Consider the following 19,920-nt stretch of genomic DNA (forward strand, 5'->3'; position numbering starts at 1 on the left):
GTACTAAGCATACATAAAGCAGCAATCTGCTCCAAGCATAATGAATCTTCATTAACTTTATATACCTACTAAAAAACATTGCTTTTATTTATAGCATATCACTACATTAATAGTTCTTGTTCATTTGTAGGCAATCTCTCCTCCCTAACAAAATACCTGCATGAGAAATTATCTGTCTGTTATTCTGCAAATTAAAACAAATAAGCGAATTAACACTTGGAACTTAGCAACAAGTGTGCAAAAAAACATACTTTATGTGCCCTGGACTGCCTTACCTTTCACAGCTCACAGCATGCTGCAGTGTTTTCTTTTCATTATCTCACATGTACATGCTCAAACTTGTTTTTAATATACACACAAGAGAGAACTAGAGATACATAGCCTGTACACTTACACATGGAGCATGGGTAACAAGCAAGAAGAGCTACAGGCATGTGCATGCCTACAGAGCTATGATGTTACTGACATCACTGAGACATGGTGGGATAGATCTCACAACTGGAACGTAGGAGTAGATAGGTATGAACTCTCCAGGAAATACAGAAAGAGTAGAAAGGGAGGGAGTGCTGCTCTCTACATCAATGACCAGATGATGTAAGTTGTGGACACCCCCTCCCTGAAGGCATTCATGGTCAGGCTAGATGGGGCTGTAAGCAACCTGCTCTAGTGGGAGGTGTTCCTGCCGATAGCAGGGGGTTCAAACTAGATGATCTTAAAGGTCCCTTCTAACCCAAACCACTCTGTCATTCTTTGACTCCAGTGACCCACCAGCATCTTTTCTTCTAAGGCAGATTTTCCATTCCACTCTTCCACATCCTTACAGCACCAGTGACAATGTCTGACTTGAACAAATTTTAAAAGAGAACAAAGTAAAACAAAGGCAGTAGAAGTGCCCAAGTGTTTGCTACCCAAGCTTGTATTATCACTAGAAAGTACCGTAATGCTGAATTACTGAAACTGAAAAACTGAAGACACTTGATGGCAAGAATATCCTCTCCTACCTGCTACATACTACTGCTCCTAGAGATGGGGATGCTGCAAAAGACCAACTGCAAAAATGTGTCATTTCAAAGGCAGAATGAAGTACCAAGACACCACAGCTACCCCTGTTTCTCTTGTTCTCCTGAAAACTCTTTCCAGCCTTACAAAGAACTACTTTCAGAAATTAAGCCTTCTGTATCCAAAGTATTTTTGGATGGACCTACCGCAGGAAAGGTGCTTGGGGTGTATTGTTGCTACTCAATTCATACAGAGAATCTGCCCGCAGACCATCTGCAACAAAGAGTACGAGGCGCTTTGCTGGAGGTGGCAGTGGAGTTTGCTGAGGAGTCATACCATGAACCAGGGGGGAGCTGAAGTAGATGTCAAAAATAGAGACCAAGAAGACAAAATGCACAAGGAGGCCAGCAAGTATGAAGACTGGTATACCCATGGAAACTGGAGGCCAGGAAGGCAAAGCCCAACACTAGAAAGGAATAAGAGAAATACGGTTAGTCATTTATAATAATAAATAAAAACCAAGTCTCATGTTTAAATCATTTGCTACCATAACTAGAGTCATTACCCAGGCCCATAACCAACATCCATTTACATAAAGAAACTTTTTCAGAGAAATTCTGGCTGTGGTCATCAGCTTGTTGATTCAGACTGTCAGACAGCTACATCACAACCACACATCTCTGGCATTTACGAGGATATCAGATGGCTTCAGAAGACTATTAAATCAGGCCAGCTCCTGCGACAAGCAGCGGCTTTGTGTTACCTGTTGCAGTGACAGAGCCGGACAATGCGACGTCTCCACGAGCACACTACCCTCTACCGGCCGACCGCATAAAAGCGGTTGTTAAGATAAGTACAGACCAAAGACAGCTAGGGAAAGCTATCCTACAGCAAGCAGATACAAAGCTGCTTTTTCTAAGTTTACCATCAGTTCTAGGCTCATTTCTCTCTCCTTATACACAGAAATCTTATTTTCAAAGAACAAAGATGCTTTGTGCGAATGCAGAACACTCTTCTGAAACAGATGACAAAAGCATGGCAGATGAAGAATTGTTTTTGCTGGATAATAATCTGCCCTTTCATAATGCTTTTCCTACCCAGTCAATCTTAGAAGTCAAGTTAGGAATACCAATGTGCTTAATATTAGATACACTGAAACCATATGTGTCCCCACTGAGAGTTTCACATGGCGCCTACTGAAGGCAATGCAAACATGTACAGATCCAGGTAAGCCTGGGGACTTCATCTGAATGAGACTATTAGTTCAGTCAAAGTTGACAGTTTCATTGTATAAAGAAGCTAATTATCAGCTCTACCCAAACAGCACCTCAATTTACTAATTTAGAAACAGATCTTCCTAATAGCCTGGAAGGTGCAGCAGAAACATACAACTTTGTGTATGTGATGTATGTACACACCTCTCTCCGAAAGAAACTATTCCGAATGTACTTACTGCTCCTAAATGATAACATTTCTTATCTTGCTGCTTACAAAATTTCAGTAGTTAGAAACACAAACAGATAGCCACCTATCACATGGCATTATTATCAAATGAAGAAAAAAGGCTTCACTGCCACGTAACTAATTCTGATAAAAACTCTTTTCTTAAAATGAATTTCAAAGAGTCAGGAAAATCACAGAGGATAAAGTCCACCAACTGGAAAAGACTTGAAAGTTTTATAAATAAATAATCTAAATTAAGTATAACTTGTCAAAATAAAATTCAGGCCTCTATGGAGCTCAACTGCAAGTTACAATTCCTTTAAATTTGCCTATCAAAATACAGATGCAACAACCTCCATCTTAATCAAAACAATTAATGCATCAATTTCCAATTTCAGAGCTTGAGAGAAGAAAAGAAACAATACTGAGATAGGTACAGCACTTCAAAGAGACACCCAGTAGTCACACTCAGTAAAGAGTATGCCTTGATCAATTAAGCAGGAACTTGCACACTTCTGCATCTACAAGTGAAATTCCAAGAGACCTGGAGTATTTTTGAAGTATCTATTTATTGCTTTTATAAGTAGAGTTCCTGCAGGAAATTAAATGCACAAAACCACAAACACAGAAATACCACTAATTTAAATGCAAGACTTCGTTTTACGTATTTTATTTTCCATAGGGCTTCTTCTTTTGATGTAGTCAAAAGAAATAATTTTATTTTGCTGTTTGAAAAGAGAATCCAAGCTACTGAGGCCTAAAACTAATACGACGAAATACCCTACTAAACAAAGTATGTTACTTCAATCAGATTCTTGCTGTTGGGTGCTTCCAGTGCTACAGTTCCATAGCTTAATATATTCTAATTTCCAACTGAAGTAACAGTAACATAAACTGTTTTCACCACTAGCTATTTCTCTTTGCTTCAACTCTCCCCAGGCCTGAGACCTAGCTCGCAGCAGTAAGAGTTCAATCACAATTCAAGTTTAATATAATCAGATCTACAGCGATCTACAAAATTAATTACAAAAAGGACTTGTTCATTTGCAAGACAGTTTGAGCATATTATAGTAGACTTTTCTGGTCACAACAGATTTGACAGCTCACCATCAGATGACAGCTTCACTAGTCTTACAGCTTCACTATTAACCTTCTTGGTGCCCAGCAAGTCCCTAGTATGATTTTCTTGCTAGGAAGAGCAGGGAACAGCTATCCCAGAACAACTCAGATACTCCTTGAGTCAGCCACTTCTGCCTTCATGCCTTCTAGCCACAGAGGAGCATAGGTAACACTTCTCAGGAACATGCATCCATGCATGCACCCCAGCAGGAAGCATGCTAAGCACTGTGCCTCTGCATCTCACAAGATACAGAAATAAAATCCAGCTTTTACAGAGTACCACACAAAGGAATAGAGTTCCTTGGTCTTCTCCCTCCACCTACTGCAAAGGTCATCACAAGCAAATTTGTCAGCAGAATCTGGCGCTTGGTGGTTCAAGACAGAAACCATACCAGGCATGCTAAAAGGAAGAAATAACTAAAATCAAAAGAAGTGTAGATTAAGTATTAGCTTATTTATAAAAAAGCTGAAGCCAAAACATGTCAAGAGAAGAAAAAATTACATTAAACACACACAAAGCCCTTTTCACTTTGGAGGACAAGTGACTAGACCCATGCACTTATTACTCGTGCAAAATCTATGCTCTCATGGGCCTGGTCACCCAAAAAGTGTTTAAACAAACTGACACTTCAAGACATATCTTACATCTTTCTGTCAATAAAACCTAACTCAAAGACATCAAGCATTATGTTCCTCTGATACTTTCCCAGGTAGTCAAGTGACAGTACACTATCTCCCAAAATCTGAAGATGTAATCTTTGCCCAAATCCTGATTTCACTATTCAGTGTAGTTTTGTTTAGTCATTACCTGTCACATACCAAGAGAAAAGGACACAGCTTCTAGACTTGCAAACAATAGGCTGAGAGTCAGGAGTACACTGCAATCTATTTGTCACGTGCTATTTCTTATTGTCCATGCAATTGTGCTACTTATAATAATACAGCTCAGCCAATTAATTTCCTCTACAGACCCAGAGTAGTAAATAGTGTATCAGACTCAGACTTCTTGTTTTATTTATATATATTTTCCTCCTTCTATCACCACCTACTTAAACTAAATGCAGAGCCAATAATGACACTGCCTAGCCTCCAGTATGTCAGAATTTAAACCACACATTTAAAGTGGTTTTAAACGTTAAACCATAAACTGGTTTTAAAATTTAAACACTTAAACTTTGTTCAAACAATCTGGAACCAACAACAGATTTTCACATATTGACTGGAAAGTACTTAAGATCCATCAGGCCATTCATTGCTTGTAATCTAAGTTGTACATGGGAAAAGAGCAAAAAGGAAATTAGTACTGAGCTATGTTGTGGGCTTCATCAGTGTTTACCACTTCTGTCATTATTGGACCTTGTATGTGAGCAGAGGAAAGAGCACATAGATGAAAGGGGAGCACTTGTCCTGAAAGAGAAGATAAGACTAAATCAGGCAATTTTCCTAAAGTCTACAAGATTAAAGACAAGCAGCAAAAACCTCCTGGCTGCAACTAATTATTTTTTCTTGGGTGGAGGGGGGAGGGGAAAGAACAGATGAAAGGGTTTGTTTGTTTGAAATGAATCCTCAGAGAGAAAGCTCACCCCAAGCCAGGAACAAAAGAGACCTCCTTCCTCTTTGTACTCACACATATCAAAAACACAGCAGAAAGCCTTCTTACAGTTCAAGTTCCTCACTAGTGGTCATATAAGAGCAAGACCTACAATACTCAAAATGTGACAGAAGCAGGGGAACCAGACAGCCACAATGAGCCACCAAAGCCCTATCAAAGACAAGGAGCAGGCAGTTTATTTCACATTAGCTTTTTGTTCCTTACAATATGATCCATATCATCAGAACAACATATTTTTTGACTTGTGCTAGAGTCCAATACTTCCTTTGCAGCCAGTTCTGACTGCCACACAACCAGTATCCATAGCCCCATACAAGATCAGAGCTCTTAAAACTTAACAGGAATATTGATATAATTAAGGAAATGCAGCACTTTACCCAAAGGAATCAACATCTAAATTCTATTTCCCTGAAGTCATAACCTCTCTGCATTATAAATTAGACAAAGAAAATCCTATTTGCCCTGCAATGTACAGTTCTTTGTGAGAAGTGTTACATTCCCTTTCCCTGCTTTTTTTTCCCCACTCTAAATATGCAATAAAACAACCACAAAATACTACATGGAATATGCCCCATTGGCAGGAATATTTTTTAAGGATAATAAAATGTCAAGAGAAGAAGCTCGAGACACATTAGTCATTTCTTTTAGAGACACCACGCCTCACTAAATATTGTCAAGTTAGTTGGGCAAGATGAACAAAATCCACTGGAAAGGCATTTTCAATAAGCATCAATGGCCTTGGTAAGAATGTTTTATAGAAAAAAAGAAATGGATAGGAATGTCTGCTGTGTTTCTGGCTGATGAATACATTTTTCAGCTAAACAGTATAGCACATTACATAATTTAAACTGTCAAATTTGTGACTGTACAATTTGTCTGCATATAAAACATGATCCTTTTGCTTAGGGTAGGGAAGCAAAATGGAAATTTTGCTGCGTGTCAGTATTTTGCACGGTGTGGCAATTATATATCATCCAAGACAGCACTCGCAGCCTTTACACTATACTTTTAGTAATGTAAATTTTTTTAAGAGTTACTGTAGACAAGCAATACAAGCAAGTGATTTCCTGCTGTCGAAGCATATATCATATTGACTACATGAATTTATACAGGCTTACTGGCCAGTCTCAGATTAAGCTTTCTTGCATCTTTACACAATACTTGGACACAGGAGATCCCAAAACCCCACCTTCACTTCCCACATACAAAGAATAGAAGTGAGATAATGATCAAGACCCTTTTCCTCCTTTCCCAAACTCCATTTACTTTCCTGTGAGGCATAATATGCTCTGTCAAACAGCAAAGCTGCAGTGACAGTATTTTTGCTTGCTCTTGTATGGATGTGGTTTTGGTAATTTAAACCATCTGTTTAAAATTATTTTATGTTCAACACTTTCACTAATTTTATGGATTATAATAGCAAATTACATCTGTTTTAAATTGTAAATGCTGTTCAGTAAAGCCGACCCAAACCTGAGGCAAAGAGCTCAAGGAATATTTAATTTTCTTTTTAACATCATTTGATAAACAAAATTGCTTTGCCTAAACATAAATACATAAATAAATAAGTCTCTTTTGCTAAAGCATTCCAAGGAGATGCCTGACTGCAGACTACAAGTCACAATAACCAAGAGAACTTAACTGTTAAGGTAACACCTTACCAGTTAAGCATAAGTAAGCTGTAAGTACACTGTAAGCCAGTGTACACATTTTTCTGTGGATTGGGCTGTAAACATGGAAGAAGTTTCCACAAACCTCCCAGGTATAGAAACATACTCAAGAACATTGACAGCAAGAGAACACTGAGAAAGGACAACAGTGGGTTTTTTTCATGCTTTGAGGCATGAAAGATAACAAAAGCATCATCCTCTGATAACACTTGTCAGCCAGGTGTAGAAAAATGGAAGAGTAGAATGCAGTACTGTATTTGTTTGTCATGCGGACAGATAAAAGGTAAGATCCCAGAGAAAGTAAAACTCAACATTAACAAGTGCCATGTTGGTTTTTTTGTTTGTTTGTTTTGTTTTTGCTGTAAATAGGTTATTTCACTGATAACAGTATTTTGGGTGACCTATGTGCTTTCAGGAGGTATTCACAATTCCTTTTCAGGTATTTTTTTTTTACTTCAGTCATACAGCTAAGCTCTATCAGCAACTCATTTTCAGGCACCACTGTTCTACAGCTAAACATCATATTTCCATCTCAACATGGACTATTTAGTTCTTTGTCCTGCCAAAAGAGTTTTGCATTCCTTTGTGTGACTTCTCTATTCTTGCAGAGAATAGACTTTATTTTCATTTTTTTAAGCTTCACTTGCCAGACTTGTAAACATATTTTTCACATTACAAGTTTCATAGGATATTTTGGGGGCTAGAATGTTACCTGGGAACATCTAATAGAATCCAGCACATCTGCCACCAGGACTGCTATGGTCAAGAAACAAGCACTGAAAAGAACACAACTGTATTGATGACAGCTAACCATAGCGGTCTTGCTGTCTCAGTGGAGACCTCACGAACAACCCAAGGCTGAAATGATTTTAAAGAAATTGACAATAAAACTACACAGTAAGACACTGACATGGCAAGATACAAGCACTACAGTTTCTCTCTTTAGCAATAGAGGGCAGAAGGACTGAACTTTTCAAAGTTCTACAGCAAACATTAAAGTTCAGCACACAGGGAAAAAAACACACAAGGAAAACGATAGAAGATGACCTTGCAAATAAATCTAGCTTGGAAATTTGTTCTGTATATTTACAGAGAAAAACATTGAAAGAAAATGGTGTTTAAATAAGCTAGAATAAGGTTTTAAAAAGTGACACAGAGTTTTGTTTTAGTAAGTCACATTTTCTTATCAACACCAACCGTTACCCAAAAACATTCAACATCCAAAGGTAAGAAGCCACTCATCTGCTGGATCTTGCACATAGGCATATTTTACCTTTTTATGAAAATATATATTTTCAGGCTGCAGAGAAGAAGGGCAACTAGAAAACCTATTCTATGTCTTTATTATTCAAAGTATCACTCAATGCTTTGAAGTCAAATTCTGATTTCACAGGTTCCTACTCTTTCAGAGAACAGTTTCTTAAACCAACTTACGAGCTTGTGAAAACAAATGCACTATTTCAATCAAATCTACTAGCCAGTAGCATTGTATCCGATTATTCAACTCAATTGGCTACTTCACAGACCTGTCGATCTGGGAAGAACCTAGCACTCCGCAGATGCGGGGCAGTGTCTGGCTGCTCTCCAAGGTGCTGAAATGGTGAATCACGGCCCGACTCCCTCACTCCCAGCTTTCCTCGTTGGGAGTTTTGAAAGGTAAATTCTTTAATTCCTTCCTTTTGTTATCCCACATGTGCATCTCAGACTCTTCAAGTCTCAGATCTTGCCTCCACTCCAGCAGCACATGGACAAAATTACAGATCTACATCCCCAGGGAAATTCATCTTAAAACCAGGCTTTCAGTAGTTACAGCTTTATCATAAACCAGTACAAAGAGGGAAAGAAGCTGCAATAGGCAAATCACAAAGAGAAGAAAAACACTTAAAGGACAGATTGCATCACTTTCAAAGAGCATCTAATTTCTAAACTAGTAATATAAGTATATACAGTACCTCATCAGGGATACTGTGAGAGATCTTATCAAGGGATCTTTATGCAAAGAAGTTGCATGACATCTTTCTGTCACAAATGGACAGGTATTTGTAATTTCCCAATCTCCCTGCTGGCAAAACAAGGAAGTGAGGCAACACTGGTAGGTAGATGATTACAAAGAGCAGACTATTATTACACAGATACTGTTTCATCATAAGAACACAAAGGCAAGCTTTACCTATATTAAGTATCAGCTATCACAGAGAAAATAAGCAATTCTATAATGACAGAAAAAGCCTGTTATTAACATCTGTCTAGCACTTATTTATCCGTATCCTACCATCTGTAGGAACATTTCTGTAATTAAAAGCATCTGTTTCCCAAATATGTAAAATCAGCAAGTGAAATACTTAATCTTGTATTCTCTACAAGAATACTTGACATGAGAGTAGCCGTTAGCAGATCAAGAGGTCCTCAGTCACAAATTCTGCAAGAAAAACTAAGTTCAGCTGCAGAAAGTTGCCCAGTCCCTGCTCCCAAATACTTATTGCCATACCAAGCTCTCCCTTCGGCAGGCACAGCTGTCTGCAACCCGACGCAAATTGGAGAATTCTCAACTGAATATAACTCCAAGGAAACAAATGGAAATAACTTAGTTCAAGTTTAGTTCACCATACTAATTCGTTAAATAAACCTCTGTTGTTACCAAATGGACAAAACACCTCCTCCCAACTGCGCTAACTCAGTATGTTCAAAGCATGTCCTCAGATTCCTACTTCGTTTTCCAATTTGTATTCCATTTATTCAAATCATAGCCTTCAATGCATAAGTTCCATTACAGGCTTGCTTCAGTATCTTTTATCACACTTTCCTCCACACTTTCCTGATTGAAGAACAGCAGGTTGAACAATGAAAACATTCAGCATGGTAACATCTTTGCAAGTTGGTGGTGCAAGCTTCTGTAGCAATAGGAAAAAAACCCACACCTTTCCAATTTCAAACCTTGTTTTCACCTCCAGAAATCATCAGGAAAATAGACATCAACAAATTCAGGCAATGTAGCTTCTTGCGTGAATTCACTACTTTTAAACCTCTGAATGACTTTACATGACCATCTTAATGACCACTTTCATACTTGATTATCACTGTTTCCCTTTCCTTACACTGTCCTTCAACCTCACAAACTGAACTGCTAACCTTCACAACTTTCTGTTAGAGCCCCTTCAAAGAAACATCACCAATAAACTCCAAATCCCTTGTAAACATCGCACATCACCACTAGAGGGTGGTACAGGACATCAGTTACTCTCCCTCTAAGAAAAAAGGCAGACAAACACCCAACTTGTAGCAAGCTCATATTGAGCATGCTTTAACTCCGCAAAAAGGAAATGTAAGATTTCTTCATGGTTTCCTATTCCAAAGTACCAACACCGAATACTTTTTTTTTTTCTTATTTTACTGTGGTTTAAGCCTTTTCAATATTCTGCATTTTATTTTAGGCTGTAGCGTGGTTACATGACTAAGTCAGGGCAGCGAGACAAGGTAAAACAAAATCGAAAGGGAGAGCAGAGAGGAATACGTATCCCAGGAACGTGAAAGGGATATGGTCAGGACTGCAGGGAGTGGGCCAGGAAGGCACAGATGGGGCTGAATTTGGCTAGAAATATGAAAACATAATTTAAAAAGCACATGTTTCTTCAAGCTCAAAGGACAACGAAGAAACAACTAAAAAAAAAAAGAAGTCTGTACTTTTCACGCTGAGTTATACAGGAGAACCCTACACAACCGTCCTCTCCCCCATGCGATCCTGGACTGACCCTGTCGTACAACGGCACCCCTCAGGCAGCCCCACACCCGCACGACACTGGGCCGGACCCATCCCAGGCCCGGACAGCTAAAACCCCAGAGGTTAACATGTAAGCAGCCCCTGAGCCGCACTCCCCACACGCGACCCCTGATTGCCACCCACCCAACGTGAACAAGGAGCGCACAGCACGCAGGCGCCGACACTCACTGCCTCCCGCCGCGAGCGCCGCCGCCATCTGCTTCCGCTTCCGCTTCCTCCGCCGTTCCCGCCCCCCGGAGCGGGGCTTGAGCTCCGCGGCGCTGCTCGCGGTTGGTCGGGGAGTTCTCGCGACAGGCGGGATCCGGAAGCGGCAGCGGGGCTGTTGCGGGAGCCCGAGGAAGCGGTGTCTGTCGGGGGAAATCGGCGGCGGTTGCGCCCGCAGTATCGGAGGGAGCTGGCGGCGGGCCCGGCCCCAGCCCCGCCAGAAACGGCTGCTGCTGCTGCTCTGCGCGGCCTTCACCGCGGTAGCGCCTCGGTAGCACCGCGTCGGGGTGCAAGATGGCGGCCGCGGGCGGGGGCAGCAGCGTGAACCCTTTCCTCAGCGATTCGGAGGAGGACGAGCCTGAAGAAGCCAGGCCCGGTGGCGGCAGCAGCAGCAGTACCGAGCCGGGAGGACCGGCGTACCCGGTGCGGCGGCGGGAGGAGGCGGCGGCCGTGGGTAGCCCCGAAGAGCTGCCGGGCTTGCGGGCGCCGTGCGATGCGGCGGGGGCGGGCGGCGGGGCCGCCGCGGGGGAACCGCCGCGGGTGTCGATGGACGCGATGGCGGCGCAGCTCCTGCGAGACCAGTTCCTGCTGACGGCGCTGGAGCTGCACACGGAGCTGCTGGAGAGCGGCCGGGAGCTGCCCCGGCTGCGGGATTTCTTCTCCAACCCGGGCAACTTCGAACGGCAGAGCGGCACGCCGCCCGCCGGAGGGGGCCTGGGCGGCGGCGTGCTCGGAGGGGCCGGCGGCAGGGAGCCCGGCTCCGGGCAGCTCAGTAAGTGCCTCCCTCTGGCCGGGGCTCGGGCAGCGGGGCTGGGAGCGGGGCTGTGCTGAGTTGGGCTCGGACATGATTGGGCATCTCGTGAAGGTCACACGTGTGCCAGGCGTGGAGAAGTGTTAGAAGCGGGCACTTTTGTGCCTTCTTTAGCACCCGCTCTCAAAAGATAAACGCACGCCCTTCTAGGAAAGGGAGTTCAGCTTCTGTATTACACCCATTGTGTATACGTTTGAAGTCTATAAACTATCAAGAATAGACTGTCACTGTGTTACAATGGCTCAGTCGTCCAAAGGTGGTGCTGAATTTCACAAGTACTACTTGGTCATATGCATAAAGAAGTGTTACCAATCACTAGCTGGCTTTCTAATTGCTGGCCATTGTGGGATTGAAAAGAGGGGGAGCAGATAAGTATAGGTTGTGCAGTACTGAGTGGTAAAGACATTTGGAAAATTGTCATGAAGGTGACATGCCTTAGGAGCTTTTGGGTTTTAATACAGCAGGTGGCTAACAATTCAATTGCTTGTGTACTTCAACAATACTACTTTCAAGGCCAGTTTTAATAACCTGGTAGCTTATGGAAGTCATTTTGAGAGAGAGAAGCTGCCCAACCACCTGACTTCTTGAGTCAGGTGGCTGGGCGTGAACTCATGGACAGTATTGATGTGAGAGGGGTTGTGGTCAGCAGCGAAAGACTTGATAATGTATGTGTGTATTTTGAAATGCCTAGAGGCATTTGATAAACAGTCCTACACTTCATTCACTTTAGAAAACGTTTCAAATGTTTCAAGGAGATGCTGTTAAGATTTCAAATATGGAAAGAGCTGATAGTATCTAGATGGCTTGAATAATAGGCGACAGAGGAGCTTTCAGCTTTTGTTAAAGATATTTTGAAAGTAGTATGGTTCTTTTTATTCGTGCTGTGCTTATCTTGTTTACAAATACTTAGAATTTCACACTTGGCTTTGTCCAACCTGCAGTAAGGTTCTTTTTGTGATAAGATTGGTAAATGTTTGAAAAACTCTGCTTCAAGGCTGTGGACCAACATTAATTTCTATTTCCTTAAAAACAGCATCGTTAGGAGTTCCAGTCAATTCACCCAATTGATCAAACATTCTCTGCGCTTTGTTGACGTGTTGTTTCTAGTTGTTGGTCACATCTGTACTAGAATTAGAAGAACAGCGGTCTATGTAACTGTGATGTTAACGCACTCAATAAATTGACTTTGTGGAGTTCTAGACTAGTGTATATTTATGTGAAAGCATCTTAATGATCATTTTGTCAACCTGCTGAATAAGGGAATAAGTAAGGGAAGATTGCCTCTATTAAAAAAGAAGAACTGTAAAAGGATAAAGGAGAAGAGGATTTAAAACATTTTTGGTACTATGTGACAGTACTGAAGTATCATAAAAGTAACTATCGCATTAGACCTTAGGTTAAAGGTTAGGAATAAGAGTATTGAAACCTGCTATCTATCATAGAATATTAGAGTGTACTTTTTTGTCTCCAAAATGTTTCAAAAGCCAATTAATATGAAGTGATGTTGAAAGCTATTGGACCCAGAATGACTTTTTTAAAAACCTGATTTTGCACAGCTCAAGATTTTCAAACTTGTGGTCAATGTCAGACTTCACTGAGGTCTGGAATCTAGCACAGAGCTAGCGATTGTGTCATTGCTGTTGGTTGATGTCACTGCCAAGTTGGTTGATGATAACAAGAACTGATAAGGACTCGTGTCTGAATTTATGTCAGTTTGCAAATGTTAAAAAAAAAAAAAGAGATAGTAAAAGACTGATGGGCTGAAAGTTATCAGATCCTTGCAAGACTGCTTTTTATTTCTCCTGCCCCTCTACTCTGCGCTGGTGATACCTCACTTGGAGTACTGCATCCAGACGTGGAGTCCTCAGGACAAGAGAGACGTAGACCTGTTGGAGAGCATCCAGAGAAGGGCCAAAAATTGTGTGAGGATGGAATACTTCTCCTAGTAGAACAGGCTGAGAGAGCTGGGGCTGTTCAGTATCTAAAGGGGTGCTATAAGAAAGGAGAGGATAGACTTTTTAGTAGGATCTGTTGAGATAGGACAAGGGGAAATGATCTCAAATTAAAAGAGGGGAGATTTGGACTGGATATGAGGAAGAAATATATTTACAATAAGGGTGGGGTAAGTCACTAGAACAGTTGTTCAGAGGGGTGGTGGATGGTCCTGAAAGTCAGGCTGGACAGGGCTCTGAGCAGCCTGATTTTGCTGTAGGTGTCCCTCTTCATTTCAGGGGAGTTGGACCAAATAGCCTTAATGGTCCCTTTCCAAAACATTTCTATGATTCTGTTTTCCTTTTCAGCATCTGGTATTGTATTTAATTAGAGAAATAAGCCACAGATCAAATCCAGCATTAAGTCTATGCATTTGATTTGGTTATGAATTTCAATTCTGTTGAGAGGTGCAGGTAATTATTCCTGCATTTGTGGACACTTGTGGGGAATTTCTGCAAAGATGCTCCAGTTACTTTCTCCCTGTTCAGCACGCCTAAATGGGTTTTAGAATGAAACAGTAGTTTTCTTCATAGAAACTACTGGTGTAGAAAGTAGTGGAATTAGGCATGATTGTCATTTCAAGGTCACTCAAATTTTATGCCTCAGTGAAAAATTAGTCATGTGGTCAACTTTTATATAATAGAAGAAGTTCTGTTGACACCTTGGATTGCAATTCATTCTCAGCACTGGCCCTATACCTTCTCCCACCACCCCCAGCTTAGGTGAGTCTTGTATGCTGAAATTTTCTGATAATTTGGGTGGATGCAGAAAAAAGTGACTGGTGATTGTTAGTGAATGTAAAGCATGCTTGGAATGCTGCGCTGGGATTTCTGTGGAGCAACTGGAAGCTTTGCAGTGTATGCTCATTCATGTACAGAATGGGAGAATTTCAATGCAGGTGTTCATTGGCAAGCTAAATATTCAATTACTGTCCATACTGGCATTTTTTTCTCTTCTTGTTTTATTTAATTTTTTTTTTTTAATATTTAGAGACTACTACAAAGAACATGTAATGAAATATCACAGCAATTAAGCAACTAGCATAATGTGGTAAGATAGGGACTTAGGAGCTGTTTTGTCTCTGAGCCATGCCTCAGAGAACTTGCTTACAGGGCAGCTGACAGTCAGATGAGTAGATTTTCTTGTATTTTTTTTAAAAATGCCACTCTGTTTTGCAGCAATGATAGTGTCACAGCTGCAAACAGATTAAGCTATATTAAGAGGAAAAATATGGAAAGAATGCTTCTGTTCTTCTAATCAAAAACAAATTGGCTTTGTGAAGCAGCCAGCACTGTTCCTTTAGTTGGACAACACATCTTTTGTATCATTTATTTCAGCTAGATCTTCCCAAACTTCATATCTGCCTCTTCATTGGTTTCAGTAGCAGTGACCAACATCTGCCAGACTGTTCTGAAACCACTTTTCTAAAGCTGGTCTTATGAATGGTATAGTTTGAAAGTCCCTGCTTTGTTTAGTATTGCAGATCTCTTAGAAGGATTGGATTATCACCTAGGTTTTAAATTTAAACACGTCTCCTTCACCTCACCTTTGCACAGTGTAATAGTGATACTGAATTATTTCTAAACTTGAAGTGGCTCACATGTCTCAACTTGGTTGCCCAGATTCATATGTTGTGCCAGTAAACCCTAGAGGTTGACTGCCATAATTCAGGCTTAAACATCGTGGGCTATGCATGGTTAATGCTGTTTCCTGAAGGGATGCAACTTATGCTCTTAGAACTACCTTTATTTCTAAAGGCAGATTAGAATGTGCCTTTTAATTTCTTCCTTGTAAAGATTTTTTTTTTTTAATTTGAAGTGACTTTAATGAAAATCATAAAGGAAGAGGTTAAACTTGGATATGACATTTCCTGAGATGCTTTATTCCGTATTTCCAAGTCAAGTTGTTTGTAAGTTTCCAGGGAGTTGATTCCAATTATGTTATCTGCAAATGCAGATATATTAATTTAATTCTGCTGCTGTGTAGTAAACTCCAGGGTTTGTTTGTGGTTTGGTATTTTTTTGTTTGTTTGTTTCAGCTATAGTGAAACAGCAGTCTGTTTTTGCTTGTACCCTTTGAAATCTAGTTGGATCCTGTTGAACATGGGAAGAGCTTATTGATGATGCTGCCATGGGAAAAGGATGTCTTCCTAGCATCCCTGAATGCTGAGTTGCAGGCACAGTGGCAGTGTGGCTGTGTATGAGCCCTTGTCATTTTCAGTTCTTTGACTGGCAGGGTTGTCTCTTTTTTTTTTTTTTCTGGGTTGTAGCTGATTTTGTTTGTTTTATTGCTTTTGTTACATTTAAATGTTCGCTGGTTTCTTTGTGAAAGCAATCCAAATCACCTGCGATCTTGTTAGCTACCCCTCCCGGAGCTGTGAGGTCGTGTGATTTGTGGGTAAGATGGTAGCTGCAGTACCTGCGGTAGGAAAGGTGCTCCCTTTGTGGAGGATGGGATAGAAGGGTGTAGGTGAAGAGGGAGCCAAAACTGTTGGTAGTGACAGATAACAAATGTTGTCTCTAAAGTATGTAAGACTGTTCAGAAAAGGAAGATGCTTTTAAGTAATGCCAAAAGAAGGAACAATGGAGTTTTTGTTGGCTGCAGTCAGTGAGTGGATAATTTAATCTTTGGCTGATACCTGTCTTGAAGTGATTTGGGATGCTTTGGTAGACCTGAAGATAGGGTAATATCTGTAATGATGTAGCTACACAAAGAAGTAAGGTAGCACAAAGTGTGACAGTGTTGGGTAAAGCAAGGCATCATGTTATCACTGAGTAGCAAGTGTTCCTTATGTTTAGATTATACTTTACTTTGCAGTAACTGATTTATGTGTTCTTATTCGCTTAGGAGGTTTACAGATACCCTCTGGGGAATGTAGTTGCATGAGTCTGGGCTTCCTGTTCCTGTGCCAGAGCTGCTGCTAATGTTCTGTGTGGTGACATCAAAAGTGAACCTTTGCACATAAGCTGTGCTGTAGCTAGTTCACTTATGTGTGAGTTTAACTATGCCTTGCTTGAAAGTTGCAGCAACGTGAGCAAACTTTGCACTGAAACAGCGAGTGTTCCCTCCTACCAGTTTCAGTCTTAAGAAGAGAAAGGAGAAGGCAAGAAGATTAGTGAGAGCTTTGTGGTTGAGAGCAGCTTTTTGGAAGCTTCTTAAGCTTCCCTGTATGTAATTTCAGTTCTCTATAAAGCATGTGGAGTTTCTTGAAGTTTCTCTTCCTCTGAGAATTAACAGTTTTGTGGTAGATGTAAATTCTATTCCACTGAGAGAGCATTTGCTGGAATTCTATGCAAGATTCATTGCCTGGTATTAAAAGATTTGTCTAGTGTTTGCAGGCAAGGCATGATAAATTAGGTAGTGGTACCAGGGTATTGGAAGCTGGCTTCTATGTGAAGTCCATCGTGGTTAATTTAAATGTTGTACCTAGTGTATTTTATAAACTCAGTATTAATGGAAATGTGGGGGAAAAAAAATCTGTTTTTTCAGGAAGTTATTGTACTTTCAAACTAAACAAAAATTTCTAACATGTTCTGAGTTGTGTTATTTATGTATGGAATTATATTGAATATAGCATCAGAAGTGTCTTTCCCGTCAGTATACATAGGCATCTCTTTAAGTCTTATTCTGTTGTTTTCTATCTTGCAACTGTGTACATTAAATGTATTACTTGTATTTCTTTTTCTGATAAAGATACAGATTTGATAAACTGCATTGGATGCCCCTTTGACATAAGCTTAAAATTTCAGTAAAGCTTTTAAGGCTTGTAATTTTAATTACGGTGCACATGTCTACGACATGAAATAAATGTATTGAGATTTTTTTTGTTTTCTTTATTTTGCTTTAAATAGCCCAAGATGAAAAAGCCTTTGAGAAATACTGAGGTTTCTTCCCCTCTGTGCACCATAGGGAACAGGCAATTTACTTGCTTCCTGCAGTATACTGCTGCATGATGATGACACAACTGAAAACTTTGCTTTTGAATTGAAGGAAATATTATCACGTAAAAACTCTCATAAGAAATTCTTTATGTAGCAAGTAACTTTTCATGTAGGTTTGTTGGTGGGACAGGGGAGGAACAGGAAGATATTCTCATTTGACAGGCAACTATTGAATACCTCAAAGGAGGGAGAGTCTACAGTCACTGTGCAAACTCATGCTCAGTCACCCTGACAGTAAGAAAATGATTCCTGATGTTCAGATGCAGCTCCTGTGTTTCAGTTGTACCCATTGCTTCTGCTCCTGGCATTGAGTACCACTGAAAGGAGCCCATTTTTGCATCTTCCCTGCAGACCTTTGTATGCAATTAGGAGATTTGGCCTTAGTCTTTTTTTTTTTCTCTAGACTGGATTGATATAAGGTAGTTTAGCTTGATACCAGAGAATATAACAGGAATCTGGGTTACTATGGAGAATGGAAAAAATCCTTGTAATGCAAGCTGATCAATATGCTTGAGGCCAGGCAGTGCTGCAGCTGAGCATATGGAGTTAACTCAATTCTTTTGATGCTTTCTAATTTCTGCTGAAGCCAGATGGGGTCTGTAGCTGGAATAAGTGCCCCTGTGCCATGCTCCTCCCTTGGCTCTTGTTTTGGGAAGCTCTGGTAGCTCAAGCACATCACAGGGAGCCACTCTGGGTTTGGTGTTTTCCCCAGGGTACCATGCTGTCTGGATTTCTGTTTGCTGCAGCAGTGCTCAAATGGCTTTTAGCAGGGCCAGCTTAATTCTTTGGGACTCACTTTGGGTTCTCCACAGGTTTGTCTGTTCAGTATGCTACCCATTGAAGCAGAGCATTTGTTGTCAGTATGGCTCTTCATGTGGTCAGCTTGGGTTCACCTGTGTCTATGTCTTAACCCAAGTCACTCTTGAATGTGTGAGTTCCGTTATTTTCCACTTTTATTTTTCTTCATGTGAGCTTCTACTGTGCTTCCATTCTGAGACTGTTGTAACGTGTCTAGCAAAGTATTTGTTACATGTACTGTTGATTTAAATTGGTCAGGAATCATGGACTAGTTTTTTTTTTCCAAGTAGTTTTAGTGTTTTACTCGCACATACCTTCTACAAGTTTTCTTAGCTCATTAGTGATATGAATTAGGTTTCAAATTGGTGTGGATTTCCTTGCATGGACTAGTATCATCCTGAACACCTGTTAAAAATTCTAGGTATCTTGTAGATAAATTGCTCTGATAGCTGAAAGTTAATTTTATTCTGCTAGCTGTACTTAATCTACTTTCCATTTAATGTGATGATTGTCTGAGAACTTCCCTCCAACACATAGCAATTTCAAAAATTCGTCAGATCTCATTTAGCAAGAGTGACTGGGAGTGGACAGAAGAAACAGTAACTAACTTACAGTAGCAAAGCAGAGCTCGTGGGCTGGGTGTGTACAATTCAGTGCTCAACAGGATGAATGTCTTAGAGGATTCCATATCAGAGTTAGTGTAGCGTGTTAATCTGCTGTAGATTTCTGCAAGTTCAAAATGATTTAAAAAACATGACCAATAAGTCTGTTTCTTCCTCAGGTTTTCCACCAGGTGAAGTATGGATCTGGTTTGCATTGCTGAGGGATCCAGCAGTGCAGGAACAGGTTAAAACTTTAAGTGCAGCATCTAGTTAAGACTTTTCAAAGTTATATTGCGCCACAGTTGTCTTACGAAATCTGGTATGACTTACAACAAAGGAAGTTGCTGCATCAGTTATGGGGAATTAAATAGCTCAACTAATTTATTCATGTATATTGCGCATTATATTACACAATTTATCTATTTCAGCTGTTACATAGTGGAGCCTCAGATATACAATGTGAATTGATAATTGTGTGAAGTGTTAATTTTTTGTCTGGTTCTTTAATGTAGGAAATCCTCCGATGAAACTGTTCAGGTTTCTGAATGAAACCATTGCCCATCTGTGAATGCTAGCCCCTCTTGCAATTTGGTTTATTCACTTATGTATTTGCAGTGTGGTGTTTGTGTGGAGTTCAAATACAAGGATGTAATGATGGAAAGTGTTAACTCCTTTTCCCTCATGGTCTTTCTCTGATATTTTTTTTTTATTCTCCCATCTGCCTGTGATGTGCAGGTTGGCAAAAGGGGAAGTTCAAGGATGTGTTTCTGTAGGCCAGTACCTTTAGAAGAAAGCAAGAAATCCATTCCATGACTGCTAGGGCTAGTTTACTGTGTTTTGAATACTTAAGGTAGGTGAGGTACTTAGTCTGCCAACTTCTTTAGCAGCAACATAAACAGATCTAAAATGTGTATTCATACACTCGAATTGTTTTAGATCTGAACCTCCACT

The 19,920-nt window shown here is 40.5% G+C and overlaps 2 protein-coding genes across 8 annotated transcripts in view; one reads left to right on the top strand and one right to left on the bottom strand.

The window, feature by feature from the left end:
* The window catches only part of PIGN (phosphatidylinositol glycan anchor biosynthesis class N), a 97,756-nt gene extending 86,936 nt beyond the window's left edge, over positions 1-10,820 (bottom strand). Inside the window, exons 1-2 of one of the 2 annotated variants that reach the window (XM_065752383.1) lie at positions 10,790-10,820; positions 1,206-1,465 (exon numbers count right to left, since the gene is read on the bottom strand). In XM_065752383.1, coding sequence (XP_065608455.1) covers positions 1,206-1,432 — 227 coding nt within the window. In that variant the 5' untranslated portion in view covers positions 1,433-1,465; positions 10,790-10,820. Of the gene's footprint in view, positions 1-1,205; positions 1,466-1,591; positions 1,753-10,789 lie in introns of those variants that run through there. The other variant, XM_065752382.1, reaches the window with a different exon arrangement.
* A 110-nt stretch (positions 10,821-10,930) lies between these two features.
* RELCH (RAB11 binding and LisH domain, coiled-coil and HEAT repeat containing) overlaps positions 10,931-19,920 on the top strand; it is a 67,799-nt gene continuing 58,809 nt past the window's right edge. For all 6 annotated transcript variants that reach the window (XM_065752374.1, XM_065752375.1, XM_065752378.1 and 3 more), the window contains exon 1: positions 10,931-11,597. In XM_065752374.1, the coding sequence (XP_065608446.1) occupies positions 11,120-11,597 (478 nt within the window). In that variant the 5' untranslated portion in view covers positions 10,931-11,119. The remainder of the gene's footprint in view (positions 11,598-19,920) is intronic.

Source organism: Cyrtonyx montezumae, unplaced genomic scaffold (genome assembly GCF_038088225.1).
Source record: "Cyrtonyx montezumae isolate F1298 unplaced genomic scaffold, pur_monq_1.0 scaffold_8, whole genome shotgun sequence".
Taxonomy (NCBI): Eukaryota; Metazoa; Chordata; class Aves; order Galliformes; family Odontophoridae; genus Cyrtonyx; species Cyrtonyx montezumae.